The 21,093-nt window shown below is 48.7% G+C and overlaps 1 protein-coding gene and 1 long non-coding RNA gene across 19 annotated transcripts in view; one reads left to right on the forward strand and one right to left on the reverse strand.

The window, feature by feature from the left end:
* ZNF536 (zinc finger protein 536) overlaps positions 1 to 9,314 on the forward strand; it is a 420,129-nt gene extending 410,815 nt beyond the window's left edge. For 8 of the 18 annotated variants that reach the window (XM_070632485.1, XM_070632489.1, XM_070632480.1 and 5 more), the window contains one exon: positions 5,102 to 7,915. In XM_070632485.1, coding sequence (XP_070488586.1) covers positions 5,102 to 5,346 — 245 coding nt within the window. In that variant the 3' untranslated portion in view covers positions 5,347 to 7,915. Of the gene's footprint in view, positions 1 to 5,101; positions 7,916 to 8,963; positions 9,055 to 9,179 lie in introns of those variants that run through there. The other 10 variants (XM_070632505.1, XM_070632481.1, XM_070632483.1 and 7 more) reach the window with 4 other exon arrangements.
* Positions 9,315 to 10,422: 1,108 nt separating this feature from the next.
* LOC139085421 (uncharacterized) lies at positions 10,423 to 13,711 on the reverse strand. The gene is made up of 3 exons (XR_011543679.1): positions 12,905 to 13,711; positions 12,679 to 12,788; positions 10,423 to 11,984 (listed from the first exon to the last, which is right to left on the reverse strand). It is a non-coding gene; the product is annotated as an uncharacterized lncRNA (long non-coding RNA).
* Between the last annotated feature and the right edge of the window lie 7,382 nt (positions 13,712 to 21,093).

The following is a 21,093-nucleotide window of genomic DNA, read 5'->3' on the forward strand; positions in this document are numbered from 1 at the left end:
GATCTATCCTGCCTACTGCGGCAGGAAGCCCCCGAGAGCAGAGCAAAGCTGCCGAATCCGGAGAACGCTGGGTCTTCACAGTGGCGGCCAAAGGCCCCCTGGCGTGTGGTGCTTCTCAGCGGACTTAAACTCAAGAGAGGCTGTGGTGTTGATGCTCTTCTCTAAGGGGACTGACGGGCTGGGCGTCCTTCTTATCTTAAATTCAGCCACTGTGAAAGTCCGTTGGACTCAACTCCAGCTTAAAGCTTTTTCTGCTTCTTGGAACTTGATGGACATTAGCATCTTCACTGCCACCTCTAGAGCCAGGGGAATTGCGGACTCCATCTCCAGTCTACCGAGGTGGCACAGGCAGCCAGGCTGGGCTTTGGTTTCATTAAAACTGGATGGATGGAAGTTTGCAGAGTTTACAGCCCACCAGGTGGCTCCCGTGTCACCCTGAGGGCTGCGCTGGCTTCTCCTCTGAGGATGGGATGGCTTGCCCTGGAGGTCTGATTTCCTCTGAGCCCCACCTCCACCTCCGCAGGAAAGGCAGCAAGCTCCCAGCGGATGTCCACGGCCCCTCTTGTTGCCTCTGCCTTCAGGCGGGTCCCTTCTTCAGTCACTGTATTTGAACAGTGCGGTGACGTAGGCAGCGGAGCGCGCAGCTCCGGGCTTTGTTCCGAAGCCCTGGCTTATGTTCTCCGACCAAAGGCTGACAGATCTCGGCATCCCTGTGCTTGTGCCAATACCAGGGCCTTCACGTGGACAAACGGTGTAGAGAAACTTGAAACTTTTCCTGTAGGTTTAGCTGAACTCAGAAATGTCTCACGTCCGAAAGTGCTTTGCATAACAACAGCTTTCTGTCTGGGAGTGAATGTCTCCATCAGCAAAGGATCAACCAGCCACTGAAATTTGACTCTTGGCGGACACAATGCCTTCTTCTGGACCCACCAGAGCTCCTCACAACCCCCTTCCTTCAGGGCGGACCCCTCACTTCTTCAAAGAACTTTCTTCTACATCAGTTTCATGGGGACCTTTCAACAAACCACTCAGAAGGGGATGTGTGTGTATCCTCTAGAAACACAATGTAATCATGGTTCTCAGAAGGATTTTGGAGAATTAGGGGATCTGAGTAATTTGTTTTAAAGTCAAACTGTCCAGATTCGCTGTATCTTAACTTTCTCATCTGTAAAACGGGGCAGATACCACTCCTTGCCAAAGTGCCATAGAGCTCAAATATGAGGACCAACATACAAAAACACCTGTGAAAAAGCACGGAACGTAGGTTTTGGGGATGGTCAGGCACTACCATTATTACCTACGATGCTTCTACTTGTAAGGTGTATCACAAGATCAGGATTTATGATGATTCCAATATTAGATAGACTTCCTTCTACAAATGTGCACACGCACAGCCTTATATACATTTACATACAGATTTCCATCTCACCTAAGTCAAAGTGAAAACTAATTCAATACTAATATTTTGACCACAGAAGTATCCAAATATTCCAGAATTATTGCATCTTTAACTCTACTGAAAAATAGACATTCAGATATGACCATAGGATAAAATCCTGATTAACATTTTAGAATCAATTGGTAGGAAAAATGTACTAAGTCCTTCTATGCCAAGTTGGCCAATTCAAAAAGGCTTTTACTGTGAATAAAGGTGATATTTGAGGTTCTCCATTTGGTTTCCCAAGATGCACGTTACATGGCTCCCATGGTGATGCGATTTGCAGAGAGGGTGGCTTCCAAAGGTTGTAGCACAGAATTCACACAGAAATGTATCTGACAGACGGGTAAACACAGTGGAAGAATGGAAGACTCCTGGGGACCTGGAGTAGATTTATTAAGTACACCACAGTTTGGAAATTTTGCATCATAGTTCTGCAGGCCTTTTTGGATGATGATGATGGTGCCTAGAGTTTTGGTTTTATTTTTTATTTTAATTTATTTATTATTTGGGGTTCTTAACTCCAAAGGCTGTCAGCCCATGGTGATAGTCTCCCTCAGGACTTTATCGCCATGTCTTAGATAAGTTGGTGAGTCACCCCAGGTTTGTCTGAGCTCCAGCAATTATGATAGTGGCCATCCCTGGGTGGGAACCCAGAAAACACCATCCGTTTCTGAGAAGCTTGGGACAAAACTTTAAAAATGTTTTCCTAGGCTTCCTGGTGTCTCAGCTCTTCTCCTTGGGTTCTTTGGATGAGCTTCAGCTGGCTCGTATGCCTCCAGATACAAATTTGGGCCCTCCTTTCTCCTTCCTGCTCAATAGCTGCCCGTTCAGAGTACCTGGAATCCTCTCACAGTGGGCCCTGGGTGTAGCTTGGTGTCCTCAGGGATGACAACTTTCTTAGTTGGAGGGCTGAGTCTTGGGGGTCTGCTTGAAACTCACTGATGCCCAGCTGAGTGCTGACTTAGTTTCACTATTATGGTGGGGAAAGTGGGCATGGCTTTCCCTATCCCACTGCCACTGATTCGCACCCTAATTCTTCCCTTCAGTCCATGTGCTAACTCCAATGTGATGAAGAACAGGGCCATTGACATTCTTTGTAAAAATCCTATCCACGTTAGAAATATGAGTCTCAGTTCTCTTTCCCCACCAACCTAGGGCCTTCCCAGGGTCATCTGTGGGAGAGGTGACCAGGCCCTGAGGGTGGTACTGGGTCCCAGCAGGAGGGCAGGAGGGGAATGGCACTGGTGAACTTTCTCTTACCTGATATCAGGGTCCAGGCCCTTCCTGCTGACTGTTTGTGCTCTTCCCGCTGTGGTAGGCTGTGCTGAAGGGCCAATAGCAAGCGGGTTTTTTTTGGGTTTCATTTGTTCTTAACTCCAAAGTCTATAGATTTGCAAATTGGCTTTTGCAAGTGGTAAAGTGGATCAAATTCAGCCTTGTATTAGGTTCAACAGTAGAAACAAAAGAAGCAGAAACTCTATCCCAAAATTTATAATTCCTTCAAAAAACAGGCAAGGTGAAGCAGTAAGATAATAATTCAGTTCCAGAAACAGTTCCTGCCTGCCTGCTCTGTGCCAGGTAGTGGGCCTGGCACCCGAGATACTAAGATGGCCATGCTTCCTGCCTAAAGAACTCACAGCCAGTCAGGGGGACCCATACACACACAGCATCCCACAGAGCAGGCATCCCATCTGTGGAGCCCTGGAAGAAGGTTTGGGCCTGCAGAGAACGGACGCAGCATTTCAGGGGGAGAGTAGCACCACAAGGGTATGGACCTTGCTGTGACCCTGGAGGGTCTGGAGACTGGAGACCCTGCAGAATGGAGCCTTTCTGCAGAGACCATCTAATGGTTTGGTTTCGTGTGGGCAAAGGGACATGCTCCAGAGGACACTGGAGAAGTGGCTGGAACGGAGCTACGAAGGTCCTGATTATTCCTTAGGGGTAGGCAGCCATCAAGGATTTTGGGGCAAGGAGATCACAGCTGAGCTTCTGCTTCAGGAGCTCACTCTGGTATGCCTGGGGAGGCCGGGCTGGAGGTGGGGAAACAGGAAGTGTGAAGCCCTCCTGCAGGCCGCCACGTTCATAGTCTAGGCAAGAGTTGGTACACCCTGGGCCAGGCTCTGAGGGAGGCATTGTAGAGAGAAAGATTCAACAGGTAGAATGGACTCATCCTGGAGACCAACCGGCTAGGAGGGAAGAAGGAGAGAGCGAACTCCCCACGCCCGCTGAGAAAGCAGCAAGAATCCAGCCCCGGTGCAGTTTGGTGGGAAGCGTGCTGCAGCTCCAAACGTCTGGTTGGCCTCCAGCTTCTCAGGAACAAGACTGTTTTGCTAAGTAGATACCCAGGACTTCTGCTATTACTGCTTTAAAAAAGTGCTGAATCTGCTCTTTGCATGTTTTCTGGGGCAAATGGTTGGGCCCATTTATTTACTTGTTTATTTTTCTGAGCAAATGAAACCCAGGCCTGGGCCTTGACCTTTCGGGGGCTGGGTGGGACGGCACTCAGGAGCTTCCAGGAATGGCACATCAACAGCTTCCCAGCAGCGGGAGAGTGCAATTGTTCCATTATAACTTCCCAAACCAGATGCGGCCGGTTCCTCAAGATGGCCGAAACGTGTGCACGCCTGCTGAGCCTCCGAACAGGGAAATCAAGCGTGGGCAGTTCGCTGGATTTTTGCAAGAATTCATCTTCTGTTCTGGCTTAGAGCCTTTCTAGAAAAGTTTGATTTCAAGGGACACTGTTCAAAATTTAACTTCTTTAAAACTGCGTTGGCTGGCCTTGATTATCGGAATGTCCTGGTTCCTGCCCGCTATCTTCCATGGCCTCCTCTTGAAACTCTGAGGTTCCAGCTTAGCACGTCCAGCTTTGCCCAAAAACAAGCCCTCCTCATCCCACCCCCAAAACACCCTCCCTTGTCAAGCTTGGTTTGCTTATCGGTAAAGAGTTAGTGGGGGGATAAGAAACTGGACCGACTTTGTGTTGAGACCTCAGAATGCCAGATGGACGGATTCAGGCATTTTTTGTAGTGAGCTGGGGTCCACACAGTCCAGCCCAGGGGTCGGAGCCATCGACTGTCTGTTTTTGTACAGCCTGGGAGCTCAGAATGGTTTTTCCATTTTGAAATGGCTGAAAAAAAAAAAAAAAAAACCCAAGCAAGCATAATATTTCATCTCACATGAAATTATATGAAATTCAAATTTCAGTGTCTATAAAAAACGTTTTGAATTTTATCAATAAAAACTCGGAAATTTGTTTCCTCTCTTGTCATGTAAGTACCTACATAATATCTTTGATTTCGCCTCTCAGTCTGCAAACCTAAAATATTCATTAACTTTTTGTAGAAAAAGTTGTAGGTGTCGGGCACTTTCTCTTCCGTCATCTAGTGAGTCTGAATTGAAAACTCTGCTTAGGATGGAAAGATCTTTTAAATCCCTGTTCAAGTTATTATTCGGTAACTGATTACTTAACCAAGTGACTTATTATTTGTCCAAAAGAAAGATATGTTGGCTACTTTTCTATCCATGGCTATTTGATTTTTGCAAAGTAATAATAATCATAATATTGATGATGTTGGTAATAATGATGATGATTCTTGGAGCACTGGGCGCTGGGGGCGGGTGTAAACAGCAGAGCTGACAGACCGCTCTTTGTGCCCACAGGTCACAGGCCTTTCCAGTGCCGCTACTGCCCCTACAGTGCCTCTCAGAAGGGGAACCTGAAGACACACGTCCTCTGCGTCCATCGCATGCCTTTTGACAACAGCCAGTATCCCGACCGCAGGTTCAAGCGCTCCAGAGTCGACGCGGAGGCCTCTGGGAATTTCGAAGACCCCACAGCTGTCAAGGCGGGGAGCTCAGCGGAGCTCACGCAGGAGGGCTGCAAGGCCCAGGAGGAGCGCAACTGAGCAACCGACCTGTATATTGCAATATTCTTTTACACAGTTTTAAGATTATGCATCTGGTATAAGAGTTTGCTAACTGCATTCCAAGGGGGGGAAAATCATGTACAATCCCCCCCTCAACTAGTGTATAGAACATTTAAAAAATTTAAAAAGATATCTATATATATATTAAAAAAAATTCCCCAGCCCTTGAAAATGGCTGCTAAACTGTTACCCGGCAACAAGTACTTCCAAACAATGCAGGTGGGAGGAAAGTGATTTCAGAAATGCCTGGTGTCCTCTGAGCTTGAGAGAGCTGGGGGCCCTTCCAACCCGAAAGTCCCAAAATCATGCTCTTAACTGAAAAACGATACCATCTAAATGATTTAGTGTTGCCTTGAAGATGGAGGGGCTGTGTTTTCATTGTTGAAAACACCTCTATAATCTGACACCGGCTGCTGTCATTTGCCTAGCACCTTAATGAGACGTGTTGGGAGGCAGCCGCGGTGCCAGTCAGGCGGGAGCGGTCACTGCAGAGAAAATCAATTCGCGTGGTGTCGTCACCGCACTCCCGGAGCAAGCGGAGACGGGCCGCGAGCCCGGCCGCCGGCGCTGCGCAGGACTGCCATCTTAATGTGCGTTTTTAAAAAACACACAGCCAAATGAATCAATGGTCGGGAAGTGTCTGCAGACAAATGTCCATTGCAGGTTTGATGAGTAATTCCTTTTTTTAGATCAAATTGCAGTATTGAAGGAAATGCTTTTTTCTTGGTCTTTTTTTTAAAAATTTTTTGATGACAAAGAACGTTGCTCACAAAAAAAAATTTAGGGGTGCATTATATAAAATGTTTAGAAAAACTAGCCAACCCTATCCACAGAAGGTGCTGGTGAGAAATTTATGTAATAATAGAAAGATTGTTGTTTATTATGATTTTTAAAATTTTACTTGAATGAAGGCTGCTCCGGTCCTTATGATCAGATTTTTCTCATGTGTTAGTTTTTATAAGTGTCACAGACGTGAAGCGAGATTTTCTTCTCGGGCAAGCTCTTAGGAGATAGCTTGTATTAAAAGATGAATCTAAACATCCTGCTCTCAACCGCTAATGAAGAAAACTGTTTGAGTTAAATGTCTGTTTTTGTAAAACAAATGTGTTCTATATTTTTGTAGATTTTAGATTTTATACTGATTGGGTACTCCAAATTGATCAAGTTCTGCACCACCCAGAGGGAGATTTTGAGGGCCAATAATGAAACACTTGACTCATTTTTTAAAAAAAAAAAGATTTAAGAAGACTGGTGAAGGGTTTATTCTTGAATCTGCTAGAATGGCGTAAAAATTCAGCCTCTTGACATACTTCCTTTGAGTGACACGAAATTGGTGCTGTTGCTTGTGATGGTAGAGAGTATTGAAGTATCAACTTCTTCTAAAACGAAATCATTCAGACTTTAGGAAAAAAGAGTCGATATTTCCTTGCAGGCTGGGAGCACAGAATAAAACCCCAGGGCCTTAAAAACTTCAGCTCTGCCTACAGCAGTTTACGAAACTACTAAACTGCAATCAATGTAAATAAAATGCTTCGCTATCCTGAGACCAGAAGGAATCTCAGGCTAATAAGGAATCCGGTTTGCATATGCTGTCGGGCGGGTGTCATCTCCCCGAGGTTTCCGAGTGAATGAGGTCGCTGCGCAACGTGGACCCATCTGGCATAGAGCAAGCTGCTTTCTTGTTTTTCTAGAATAGTTCTCACTGCCTTACTTAAATCGAGTTGATAAACTTAATGCAACTGTTTCTATGATCCTAGAGAAAGGACTGAGATATTGAAAAGTTTCTGACTGTAGTAAGCTTTAGGATTCTAACTGCACTACTGTGTTTGGTGACTGTGCCAGTCGCTTGCTTTCTGTGTGTTTGCCCCGCCTTTGGTATCTTAGCAAAGAAAAATACAAAAAAAGCAGAAAAAAAAAGTAAAAAGAAAAAAGAGGAAAAAAAGCAGAAAAAAAAAAAAAATGAGAGCCACATCCCATTTCTAGCACTTTGGGAGCTCTTTCAGTATTCTTTTGTGTCTTCTGAGCGTCGTCAGATGCGACAGGCAATAATTCTGTTTGTGACACTGGGAACATCCCCTCTTCTTTGTGACGTGTGTGTTGCTTCCACTCTGTCCAGTGGTACCGTCCTTGTTTCCCCCTCTGACACAGGCCTTCTCTCCAGAACATTTGTAACTTGTAATACAAACAAGTGACAGCCGCAGTGATGCAGTGTCAGTTTCTGAATGTCATCAGGTTCTCATATCTAAACATGTCAAGTTCTTTCCCTGTAACTTCTGTAGTCTGTGATGCTGGTCATAATACTGTCTCCATTCCTACACAAAGAAAAAAGTCTATCTTGGAGGAAATCTGAGATCAATAGAGTAGAGGATTTTGTTGCTATGCTTGTAACAAGTAGAAAACTTTGTATTTAAAGTTTATTCTTGGTCATTATTTATTATTATAATACATCAGTTGACAGAACTTTATTCTGGTATAGAAAGTATTAAAAGTTGTTTTTTCAGCAATGACTGTTTTCTTTCTGCTGTTAGAATAAAATGTCTTTGAAGCAGTCCAGTTTTATCCGGTGTTTTACGCAATAAAACCTCTACCTCTGGAAAAAAAGAAAACATCTTTTCCTATTCGCTTATGTTTACTAGGAAGAGTAAAGCATATTTTTGCAGCTTTGTCAGGCTTTGGTAAGACTTGGTCGGATCCCGCTTATAAAAAACAAGCCCCACAGTATTCTGGGCGGACGGTCCCCACAGCCGTGCGGGTTTTTGAGTGCCATGAATCTCTATGCAGTATAAACAGTGTCAGAGTGTGTGTGTGTGTGTGTGTGTGTATGCACACCCGTGGGCATGTGTGAACGACGTTTCTTTAAGGCTTGCAGACATTGGTCTCAGGAAGGTAAAACCCATGGAAATACTCATGCTCTTCCTATCACAGTAACCATCTCAGACTCTTAAAGCACTGGGATCTATTGTTCCCCTTTACTGATGGAAAGTTTTTTAAAAAAATCATTAAATGCAAGGAAGTCTGCCTCCAAATTATCAGAGGGTAATCTGAATTCTTCCTCTGGAAGGAAAGAAGAGGAACAAAGACGGGTAAAGCCTCTGGTGTCAGAGGCGACTGAAAAGGCAGAACTCTGAGACTTACTGGAGAGGGGTGAAGTGTGTGCCCCACACTGGATGGGCAGAAGGTTTTTTTTTTGTGAGGAAGATTGGCCCTGAGCTAACATCTGCTCCCAATCTTCCTCAAGCAAACGGAGGATTTTTTTGCTTGAGGAATATTGTTGCTGAGCTAACATCTGTGCCAATCTTCCTCTATTTACGTGGGATGCTGCTGCAGTGTGGCTTGAGGTGCTAGGTCCAAGGCCAGGATCTGAACCTGTGAACCCCAGGCTGCTGAAGTGAAGAGCGTGAACTTAACCGCTACGCTACTGGGCTGGCCCCCAGAGTTGCTTTTCGATTTGCTTTTTGTTGTTGTTGTTGATTTGGTTTCATAACCAAGCTCGTATAGCGCATGCAGCTCGAGAATATGGAGGGCCCACGGAAATGTGGCCACAAAGGCATCCATCCACGTGTTATAGGAATTTGTAAGTACCGTGTTTCTTTCAGGATGCCAGACTGTTGGTGTCACCGGATGGGAGCAGATGATCTAAGCAGAATCTTTGGCAGTCCTGACCATCCGTCGTTACAAACAGCAAAGGTGAGTTACAGGGTTCCAGGGACGGGTCAGGAAGTGACTCCATTATGGGAAGAAGGTTGAATGAGGGGGTCATGATTTCCACCTGAACCACAAACATAATGGATCCCAAACCCAAATGCCTCCAGGGTCCAGGCAAGACACCTCAGTGGAGAGAGGAGGAGAAGTGGAATGGAGGCACCTCAGGGGGTATGTGGACCCTCAGCAACCGCTCGCCTTTGCCATGAGGAATGTGGCATCAGAGCCTCTGGGTTTTCAAGAGACACCGGATGCCTGGATTTTGTATGAAGTCTCCCAATTTTCACATGTTGGCTCAACGTGTGTTTTAAAAAACTGCGCAATGAATGGATGAACAAAATGTGTTTTTTTTCCATGAAGTGGAATATTATTCTGCCACGAAAAGGAATGGAGCACTGGTACATGCTTCAACACGGATGACTTTGAAAATATGCTTACTGAAAGAAGCCAGACACAAAAGACCTCGTATTATATGCTTCCATTTCTATGAAATATCCAGAACAGGCAAATCCATAGAGACACACAGTAGATTAGTGGTTGCCAGGGGTTGAGGGGAGGGGGGGCTGGGGATTGACTGATAATGAGTAGGAGGTTTCTTTTTGCAGTGATAAAAATGTTCTAAAATTAGACAGTGACGACGGTTGCCCAACTCTGAATATACTTAAAACCACTGAATTGTATACTTTAAAAGGGTGAATTTTATGGTATGTGAATTATATCTCAATAAAGCTGCTATAAAATAAAAATAAAACTGGAAGGAGGCCTTTTTAAGAAGCACCAATATATATTTCCATCAAAATATTTTGAGCTCTCCTGTAGTCATTGACAATTGCCAGATTAGTACATTGTAAAGAATACAGAATTTGGGGCGTAATGACTTAAATTTGAACCTTAGCCATACTACTTACTGGCTGCTTGCTCTTGAACAATTTAACTGTTTTGAGTTCAACAGTCATATCTGTAAAATTATGAAATTAAATGTAATAAAGTAGGGGAAATTATATATACCTTTTGTAAAGTAGCCTACAAATGCTACATATTGTCATTATTGTGGTATAAAAAGTTATGGATAAATCTCAGGTTAATTTCACAGCCACAAACCCTTGTGTTTTGGAAAGGCCACCATGTGGTCAAGCGACCAGGACTCCTCCACACTCATCTCTTTCAGACAAGATGACCCTGCACAACTGTCTTAAACTTTTTGTCTTCCAGTATTCTCCTTGGAAAAATCAGAGTATGAACAATTTTTGCCATTCTGAGGGCAGCAGGCAGGCAGCTGGGGAAAGAGCAGGATCCATCGGGAAGAGAACTGGTTTTGGGGTTAGAAGTTATTCCACTCAGTTGTTCAACAAATATTTACCAGGCATATTTATTCCAGGCTCAGGTACATGCTGGAGAGACAGTGTAAGTCAGGGATCATGCCCACAGACCACCCTCTAAGGAGAAAACAGATTTCACTCTGATAATCACACAAATAAATATCAAATATCTGGAAAAGGTAACTCAAAGAGAACAGGGCTTTCCCATGTCCCAGTTGACTTTCCTAAGTGGCGATGAGGAACTGAGATAGGAAGGAGAGCATGCCAGGCAGAGAAGCAACACATGCAAAGGCCCTGCGGTGACTGGACGGGGCTCTGAAGCCCTGCCGCCACCTCTTGTTAGCTGTGTGATCCTGGCAGATCATTCCACTTTCCCAAATCTGCTTCTTTATCTATGTAGTGGAAAATAACAGTGTGGACAACGCAAGGCTCTTTCTGAGGTTAAATGAGATAGTATACATAAAGAGATGTGCAGAGAGCAAGCCAGGCACCACCAGATTCGAGGGACCGTCACTAAAGTGACAATGGCTAGCAACCCACACAAACATTGAAACTCGTGTGTTCTGCAGGCGCATGGCTTTCTGGCCCCGCTCGGGGGTCAGCCAGAAGAGGGTGGTCGGAGAGCTATTCACATGAGGTCTCCGACAGCTCTACAGACCGTCAGTAACCTTGCACGCTTAGCGGCCTCAGCCCCAGGAAAGAGTGGATGGAAATTTCCTGGGCCCAATCCAGGGACGTTGTATGGCTCCAGTTTATCCCTCTGTGGATGGGCTTGGCCACCATGGCGGCAGCGCCATTTGCTGGAAGTCTCTGCAGGATGATGACAAGCATCCTGAACTGCCAGGAGGAAAAGGTCCCCAGGACACGAGACTTTCAGAGCTAAAACCAGGGCGGCCTGGACAAACACCAAGGGTCCGTCGCTCCAGGTCTAAGCCAACTTGCTCCGCAGGCCCATTCCAAGCCAGGCTATTGCCCCCATAACCCAGGAGGCCAGCGTGCGGCCCACTGGGGGCAGCCCAGGGGCTCAGAGCAGGCGCTCTGGCAACGTGAGATTTGGGTTCCTTCCTCCTTGCCACAGCACCTTTACTGTAAGGATGGAAGGTGACACCGCGCTTGGCGTGGCACCTGGCACACGGTCCTTATCGTATCCATTCTCGTTGAGGGACTGAGTCAATCTCTGTTCCTACTTCCAACTCAGGTGGCTCAAACGTGGATTTCTCTTCCTGGCAGCCAGAAGCTGCTGGGCTGCTGACACTTGTGCTAAGGTACTATTTTGTGCTGAAACTTTTATAATGATGATAACCCTGCTGTCTCTCGTAGTTTGGGATTTGCACGCTTCCCCCTCTCTGTTTAACATCTGTATTGTAACAGTATATTATGAAAACCTCACCTGGTGTATTGTAAGCATGATCCCAAGGAAATTAGTGTTAAATACTGTGATCTTCTTTTCAAGATAGAAGGGCTGGGCCCGTTGCAGTGAACTAGAGGTATGTTTCCATGGGGAAGGAGAAAAATTCATAGTGTAATGCAATATTAAAAATGTTGCCCAGCTGAGCATTCCATGTAGGGGCTTATGTAGAGTTTTAATCTCTTCACCTGTTGGTGTTAAGAGAAAAGAGAGAGAAGGAGGGAGGGAGGGAGGGAGGGAGAGAGAGGAGGGGCTTATGTGAACAGGGAAATCACAGGCAAAGAGGAGGGGGAAAATTTAAATGATCCCAGACCGAACTGTTTTGCTGTTAATACAGAAATACAGTGCAAGACACATTTAATGGGCTCTATTTTTTATTATACTATGCTGAATAATTAAGTTTGAGGCTAAGTGTCACATGGATTTATCTTTTAATTAAAAAAGCATGGTTCACGCATATTTGAGTGGTAGTCCAAATAAATGCAATATAGAAATTTATGTTTGTTTATCTAGGTGTTAATTACCTAGAGATTGTTCTGGATTACTTCTTTTTATAAAGTGTCATAGGCTCGTGTCAGAGCGAATAAAGCTTGCCCATGGAACCTTATCAATTTGCTAACTATAGGGCTGGTCTGACCTGAGGGGGGGGGGCACGGCAAAACTTTGGGGATCCTTATGTATACACACGCCCCCATTCAACCCACACCAAATAAAACAGTCGTTTTAGAAAAATATTTCCAGGACATAAAGGCACAAATATATCTTCGTTGGTTTACAGCCTCTTGTCCACAGCTATTTATAAAACATGTGATTATTTATGCATTGGGTTATGAGGAGTTCGGCTGGGAGAGGCCGTGAAGGAGGTTCCATCCATCCAGTTACCTGAATCGGGCAGAGGTGGAGGCGGGGTGTCCCCGGAGAGATGGGGCCCGACAGGAAGTTGGCCGCTGTGATTTGTCTAAAATATGTCAGCCTTGCTGCTGCTCGCGGACCTGCCAGGCAGTGGGAGAGAGGACAGCAGAGTTGAGGGTTAGAGGTCACATTTTTAAAATCAAGGATGCACACTGAGAAAGTGAAACCAGAAGCCCCCACAAATTGCTCCTCATACCTTGGGTCAGCCCCTGGCTTTGCCTTTGTTTACAAAGTGATTTTTGGAGACAGGTTCAGTGAAATGGCTTGGAGGAAACCGACAGCTTTGGTCAAAAGCTTCGACTTGAAAGAAAGAGACTTTCCAAGGGCTGGAAAATTCCAAGCCCGCCTGGGAATGTCTAAGCTGGGTGCACGCCTTTGTTTCGGAGGTTTGTTTTCTTGCATCTTCTGCATCGCCTGGCCTTTTTCTACTGCGCACCACGCCTCCATTTTTGGTTGTCACATCACCAGAAAATCAATAAAAGTAACTGCGGGTCCCGGTGGGCTTCCCCCGGCTTGGTGGGCCGTGCTCCCTGGGGCGCAGGGAGAGCAGGAGGGGAACCTGGCATCGGCTCTCAACTGTGCTCCTCCCCGCCCAAGCTGGGGGAGCATGGAGAACCCCCAAACAGCAAACCAGCCCAACGTGGAAGCGCCCCGCTGGGTAGGGTTTCATTTTCAATCTTTGTTTCCTTCCTCGGGAGACCTGGGGACTGATGGGGCGGGTCACTTGGCAGCGTGCCCGGAGAGGTGGGCCCGGGCGGGCACCGAGCAGGGCGCGGCGCCAGGCGCGGGCGCCCTGGCCTCCGTGTCGCCGCGGGTGGGGGCGGGTCTCCTCGGCGCGGACCCCTGCAACCGGCCTCTGAACCAGCCCGCGCCTCCAGCGATCAAAGCGGGAGCGAGAAGGCCCCCGCCCCGAGGCGCGATTCCCGGAGCTCGCCAGTCCCCGCGGGCCGGTCTTCTGGAGGGGAAGGGGACACATGCGCCCGCCTGGGCTCGCCGCGGCGTCGGGCACGGCGGAGGGCGCGGATCCTGCGCAGTGCCAGCTGACAGCCCCATTACCGCGGACAGGATCAATGCCTCGTATCTTTTAAATTATTGACACTTAAACTCTGTTTTCCTCCCAAATCACTGCCTATTTCCTCCCCAGAATCATTGCCGTTATCAGAAATTGGGCCCCAGCAGCACTGGGGGGTTGAGTGGGGATGCTGCCAGGTGCCGAGGACACAGGGGAGGACAGCAGCCGAGGGTCCCTGCCCTGCTTCTCACTCACCCCTGCGTCACTACCAATCTGATGCACAAGGTGAGTTGTTGGGAAGTGGACTGGGGGCCCCTGGAGTTCCGAGGTCGGAGAGGCCCTTGCGCTGAGCTCTCTGGGTGAGGAGGTGCTGGCGGCCGGCATGTCCCCGAGCCTTGTTCACAGATGAGGGGGATCCCAGGGTGGTGGTTGAAAGCCTGGGCTTTGGAGGCCCTGAAAGAAGACACCTTGCAAGGCCTTGGGGTCCAGGCCACTGGTCTGGAATTGCATGGAAGAATCCACGTGCCCAAGAATATTAGCTTTTTAAAAAAAAACTGTATTGAGGTGAAATCCTGATAACATAAAAGTAACTGTTTTAAAGTGTACGATTCAGTGGCACTTAGTATGTTCATAATGTTGCCCAACCACTCAGTATATTAAGACCCAAAACATCTTCATCACCCCAAAAGAAAACCCCATATCTGTTAAGCAGTCGCTCTCTGCGCCCCTCTCCCCAGCCTCGGGCAACCACCCGGCTCCTTTCTGTCTCTGTGGATTTACCTATTCTGGACGTTTGGTGTGAATAGAATCCTACAACACGTGGCCTTTGTGTCTGAGTGACTTTACTTTACATGCTGTTTTGCGGTTCATGCACGCGGTAGCGAGTGTCAGCATCACTCCTTTCTGCGATTGAACAACACTCCGCTGTATGGATGCGCTGACGGACGTGTGCCGGGTCCCCTTTTGGCTGTCTCCGATAATACTGCTGTGAACACTCGTGTACAAGGATTTGCATGCCTGGTTTCAGCCATTTTAGGTGTATACCTAGGAGTGGAATTGCTGGGTCATTGGGTAATTCTATGTTTAAATTTTTGAGGAGCCACCAAAGTCATCAGTTTTTTATTCAACAAATCAGCTCACATCTCTACACTGCTTAGAACCCTCAGCGGCTCTCCCTGACGTCAGAATAAACCCGTACTCCTCCCCGTGGCCTTTGAGGCTCTGCGTGATCAGACCTTGCCACTCTCTCTAACTTCGTCCTCCACCTCTCCCTCAATACCTTCCATCTCTAGCCAAAAAGGCTTTCTTTCTTTAGACTTGCCAAACCTGTTCCTGTCCCAGGGCCTCTGCACTTGCTGTTCCCTTGTGCCCTTTCCATGCCGGGTGCCTTCAGCTTCTCAAGTTTCAACTCAAATGTCCCTCAGAGAAACTCTCTGTCACCACTGGATCCATGTGTGCCTGGCCCTTGTATTAGAGCGCAGCCCATCATCCTAACTCCCTTGTGACAGTAATTAATTACTCTCTAAAAATATCTCGTACCCTTTTGTTTACGTGCTATGGTCTGCCTTCCTTACTCAATTCCTTGAGAGCAGGGACCTATCTTTCAGAACCCTGGCACAAACGATGCCTGGTGTAGAGTAAAACCTCAAATAAATACTTATTGAATACATAAAAATTCCCAGCCCAATTATCTTTGATAATAATCACTAGAGTATTGTGGAAATTTTGTTATCTTTTAAAAAAGAAGTTCCTTTGCGGTCTCCAGAAAGGAAGCCCCAAACAAAGAATATAGACTAGCCTCGAAGGCAGACCAGCAGCGTCCTGGAGAACTTGGGTGTGGTCCTCCCTGCCTGCAGTGTGCCTGTGTCCATGGCTGGGCCCGAGGGGCTGGCAGCCCCGCCTTGACAAGGCTGGTCTGACGTCCCTGTGTGTCACCTTCTTCTGAGACCAGCTCCCCAAGCTTTGTAGAATGGCTCATAGCTGCCAAGTGGGTAGCTGCAATCAGGAGACTTGGATCTGAGTCCAAATCTCCTAAACTGGACACATGCCTTTGTCCCTCTGAGCCTCAGTTTCCTGATCTGTAAAAGAGGCTGCTGACATTTGCCAGCCAGACTTACTGCGAGCCACAAATGGGATCACGGCGAAGTGCTTTGCTAACGGAAATGCTGCACACCCCAGTTATTACCACAACCAGTAACATGAAAAAACACGTGTGCCCTGCCCATGCCAGGGTGTGGGCAGGGAGATGGAGCCCAGCAGCCTGGTCAGGGTCTGCTGTGGCCACCCCAGCTCCCTCTCCCGCCCTGTTGACCCTGGCCACACTCATGCCTGTGACCCTGGGGTCAATGCCTCCTCTTAATGCCTTTCCATTTCTCAGTTTGCTGACTGGGGTGATTTTCGGTGAGGTCCACATAAATACTTCAAAAATAATTCACGATGAAGAGCAACGCTTCTGGAATGGATGATGGCACGACGAATTAAACGCTTTATAGGGCCGAACGTAAATTATTTTAATGCATGTAATAGATCCGCCCGGGGAGACTTGAGCCCCTCTAGGTCATGCCTCTGTGCCCCCAGGGCCCAGAGGGTGGTGGGAGCAGGTGGCTGGGAGCCTGCTGTGCTGGGGCGTGAATCATTTCCCTCTCCAAACACCTATTCCCCCAGCACTTAGGTCCTCCTGACCTGACGAAAGAATAGGAAGGTTCCCACACGGGCCAGGCAGCAGCAGGAGTCAGGATCCCCGATGAGGCCGTGTGAGAGCATCCGTTCCCAGTGACGGCGGCCTGACCACACCCTGCCTTCCATTCACTGTCTGCTCCTCCTGAGGGGGTAAGGAGGCTGCTCTATGGCACCAGGCACTTAAAATATTTTGTTTCCCTTGAAAATGTTAAGCATCAGGACTAACGTTCCAGTGCAGGTCATCAACAAGCAGCATTTCACATTTAGACTCTTTGCGTCTCAGTGCAGGAAGAAATCACAGAGATGATCGTGCCCAACGTACCCATTCAAGAGAAGAGAAAGCTGACAGCTGGAGCAGCTCTGCATCCTGTGCTCACAGACGTAGGAAATGAACACACATGTGAAGCTGAGGGCTAGCTAGGCAATATTTCTAGAACAATATCAAAAGATTGTTGTTGTGGTTTTGTAATTACTGAGGGAGGTCTATAATCCCAAAGGAAAAAATTCATTGATTCCAGAACGTGCTTCTATGACCGCTTATGGTCAAGCAAAGCACAGTGCTTTATGTTGACCAGTTGTCTCATATCTGGAGAGAAGCTTTGCTTCTTCACTCACCGTTTAATGACCATGCATTGGTTCCAGGGTGTGTGCTGGCACTGGACACACACTCTGAGCCAGGCGTGAACGCTGGTCTCGGCAACTCACCACTGCCGATGACCTCAGGAAGGACTCACATCAGGAAAGCTCCAGGAACCCATTCGATGCACTCGACTGAGTTCTGGGACGGCTCCTTCCACACGCAGCTTCCTGATGGCCTGTCCATCTGAGTCTGCAATCCCAGCCTCGGTGAGTCAGTCATGCACATCAAAGTCAACGTGATTGAGCATAAGAGCAGGGGGAAGAGAAGATTAGAGATAGCAACCACTTCCAGGGAAAGCAGTGTGAGGTGAGGGGATGGGCCTTGAAGGAAGACCAGCATTTGTTCATGAGGGGCTGTGGGAGAGGAGGGGAGAAGGTTCCAGGAGGAAGGGTCAGTGGGCCCCAAAGCTGAGATCCAGAGGTTCCTGGTGGGTTCTCTGACTAACAGGCGGGCCAGGAAGACCAGAGCCCAGACAGCAGGCTGAGGGGGGGCAGGATGCGGCTCCCAGAGGCAGGTATACAGAGATGGCCCCAGTGTGTTTTCCCAATATTTTTCATTGTCACGTAGATCAGGAGGGGATTGACAGACTCTGTTACTGAAAGAAGTTAGGCTGGCTGGTAAGGAAATAAATCACACTGCACCCCAGGACGACTTCCAAATGGAAATTAAAATTGTAGCCCACAGAAGGAATCTTCTGAGACAGTTGATAATTACGGTCCACCAATGGTACAAATTGAGTGCATCATCTCCTCCATTAAACCTCCCTATCCAGCTCTGGGCCAGTCATTTCCTCTGTGCTCCCAGGGCACTGGCTCTGGATGGGAGTTCAGGACTCTCTGCACTGCGCCATGGCAGCTTCTGTGTGTCTCTACCTACACCGGACTGGGTCCTTTGAGGGCAGCGGCTTGTGCATTCCTGGGTCTGTGATGATCCATGATGGAAGCCTCACGTATGCTTCCGGGTTCCATCTGTATAAATGAATCAAATCAAAGTCCAGACTTCCAGGATTTAGATCCAACATAGCCACACCATCTCCAATTTTAAGTTTCTGGAAAGAAACCACTCAAACCATCAAAAATATGGTTGGCTTTTAGATGGCAAGTTTGTTCAGAGCCAGAATGGTGTATCCCTCGCAGCCTTAATACAGTTCCTGGCGCCGATGTGCATCCGATCAATGTCTGCAAGATGAACGCCATGGATTTGTAATGCATGTTCTCAATGCCCTGCCCCGTGTCCCCTTAGCTCCCCTCTGAGTCCTTCTACAGCTGCGGGGGACAGTTCTCAGCTGCTGACAGCTTCCTGCCTGACGAACCATAAGAGCATGCTCAGCTGTGGGGAAGCCTGGAAGCGCTCAGCATTAATGCCCCCAGGGACAAGCCTCGATCAACCCGAGAAGGGAGTCAGGGGATAAAAGCCTGGACACTGGCATTCTCCACAGGCCTCAGGGCCCTGCAGGACGGAGTCCCGGGTGCCCATCAGGGCACCCAGCACTGGCTCCTCGCCGTTCCCTGTCTCCTTCATTTGAGTTTCCTGGAATCATTTCCTAAATGAACCACCTGTACCCATGCCCTTGTCTTACCAAGTGTCTGCTTTTTGGGGGAACCCAAACTAACAGACCAGCTAAATAATTATATAAATAAATGTTGAATGGATGAATGAATGAATATAAATGAATGAATGACTGAAATGATGGAGACATCAGAGGAATTGAGAACAAATTGTGCACATTTCACCACCCTCCCTGAGCTGGTCTGAGACCCAGCTGGCAGAAAGGAAGGCTGTGTGGCTCCTTCCTGAAGTGCAGACTCAGGTAGAAAGGACCGTGTCTCTGTGGGCTTGTCCCTGCAGTGCCACGGGGGCCAGGAGGCCTCTGTGTCCAGAAGGTGCAGCCATAGTCGGTGACCAGCTCCCAGTTGGGCCCCAGAGCATGCTTCTTTGTGGCCGGCCTCCATTCCACCTGGACTCTAAGGAAACTCCAGCCTTCGATGGAGGTGGTCACCTCAGGGAGCGAAAGCCATCCTTCCTGCCACAGTGAGACCATGGTCACCTGTTTTGAGCTGAGTCTTGTATAAGTGACACAAAAGCCCAGAGAACTGAGGTGGGAGTGGAAACATAGAGGAGCAGGGCCTCTTGCAGTGGCCCCTTCCCACCCCCACCCATTTTGAAGCGAGGACGGGGACCATCATGCACCTGCAGGTGGGAACAGAATGCTCTGCCGAAGATCGGGCGAGGAAAGCCAGACGCCGCTGGGCGCTGAATGACAAGCAGCCTTCTCCCGGACCGGCTGCGAGGGCTGCTAAGAATAGACCCGGGCCAGGACGCAGTCCCTCGGCAAGAGTCTTGGGAACATTCTAGACTCCTGCAGCAGAGCCCCCTTCTTCCTCAGCCTGGCTGTGAAGGGGCTCAGAGTGCCACAGCCTCTGCCTCTGCAGCTGCGAGCACCAGCAATCGTTTTTGAAAGCAAATTGTTCAGCGTTTGTGGGAGGAAAATGGCCTCCCTCGCTGCGGCGGGCTGGGTCAGTGTGCGCCCACTGCATGACTTCAATCACAGCGCAGGCACCAAGCGTCTACTGTGTGCATCGTCTGTGCTTGCAGCTGAGGGCCACACAGGAGAGAGGAGACGTTCCTGCCCTTACAGTTTGGAGTCTACTTGGAGAGAAGGACCTTTGGACGGGGCAGGAAAGAGAAGTGGCCAAGAAGAGAACACCAGGGAAGTCACCTTGTGGGGAGCTGGGAGACAAGCTGCTTCAGCGGACTCAGAGGGTGCTGGGAGAAGTAGGACAGAGGCGGGGAGAAGCTGGACCCAAGCCGGGGAAGCAGAGATTGGGGGTGTCCTTGGGCTCAGGAGCAGCAGGGCTGCCCAGGAGACTGCGAGGGGTGTCTGTGAGGCCAGCAATGGACGTGCAGGGAGCAGCTGGGTGCGGCAGGGAAACAGGCTGCACAGCTGCACAAGGTGGGCAGGGGCCGGGGAGGAAGGCAGGGAAGGAAGCAGGGGTTATAAGCAGACGGGCTCCTCTGGGAAGTTTGGCAGTGGAAGAGAAGGGCAGTGTTGGGGTCAGTGGAACATGAGGTCAGCCCGGCAGACCGCTTGTGTTGGGTTAATCTGTCTCGCTAATGCTGTCAATTAAGAAGCGCTCCCGCCCCAAGGCGCACAGCCCAGTGAATGCAAGTCCTGCCGGGCCGGCCAGCACGCAGCAGACAGCCGTGTTGGGTTCTTCTTCTCCCAGGAAACTCACAACCCTCTCACTACATTGAGAAGTCCACCTCCCATTGAATCCTGTGGTTTGAACAGGACAGGAGCTGAGGGGCTGACTTTTTAGAGGCTGGTAAGCAGTGCCAGGGTTCAGCCATGGATGGGGTGTTTTTCCATGGGCAAGGCTCACTGGTCCCCAGGGGGGTGGAGCCAGAGCTTTGACCCAGGGAGCACTGAAGGGGCAACAGCGTCCTCCGTGCAGGCCGGAAGATGCTCTGGAATGCTGCTGATGGTGACGGCATGTGTTTGGTGGACAGATGCTGACTGAGCACCTCTCGGCCCTGAGTCCCCATGGAGGGAGTGGCCATGTGCCGAGGAGCAGCTGTGCCTAATGTCTTAGGCTCCCAGGGGATGTCGGCTTAGACACAGGAATAAGGACGGTGACCTTGTCCACTCCTTCCTTAGTCAATCTCCAAACGTACTTTAGGAGCCTTCTCTGTCATACCTATTTACCCAGGCTCCTTCCTGAGTGGGAGCTCAGCCTCTCCCACAGACAGAGAAAGAAATCAACGTTTTTAAGAGACCCCGTCTCAAAGGCCAGGACAGAACACAGGAACTTTGCTGAGGTTTCCTCTGACAGAGGGCCTCAGGCTCCCCCACCCCAACCCAAGGGCCCAGGGGCCAGGGCAGCAGGGACCCTCGCATCTCTCCCTTCACTCGGTGCCTTCTGGTTGGTGGGATTTAGGAACTGTCATCCCCAAATGAGTGTGACTACATTAGTGGCAGCCTGACGGACAGCGTTAACACTTCCTGGGCTGGATCCGCTTACCCCCTCCTCCCCCAATTCCATTCGGCTGCTTC

This window comes from Equus przewalskii, chromosome 9 (genome assembly GCF_037783145.1).
Source record: "Equus przewalskii isolate Varuska chromosome 9, EquPr2, whole genome shotgun sequence".
NCBI classification, from domain to species: domain Eukaryota; kingdom Metazoa; phylum Chordata; class Mammalia; order Perissodactyla; family Equidae; genus Equus; species Equus przewalskii.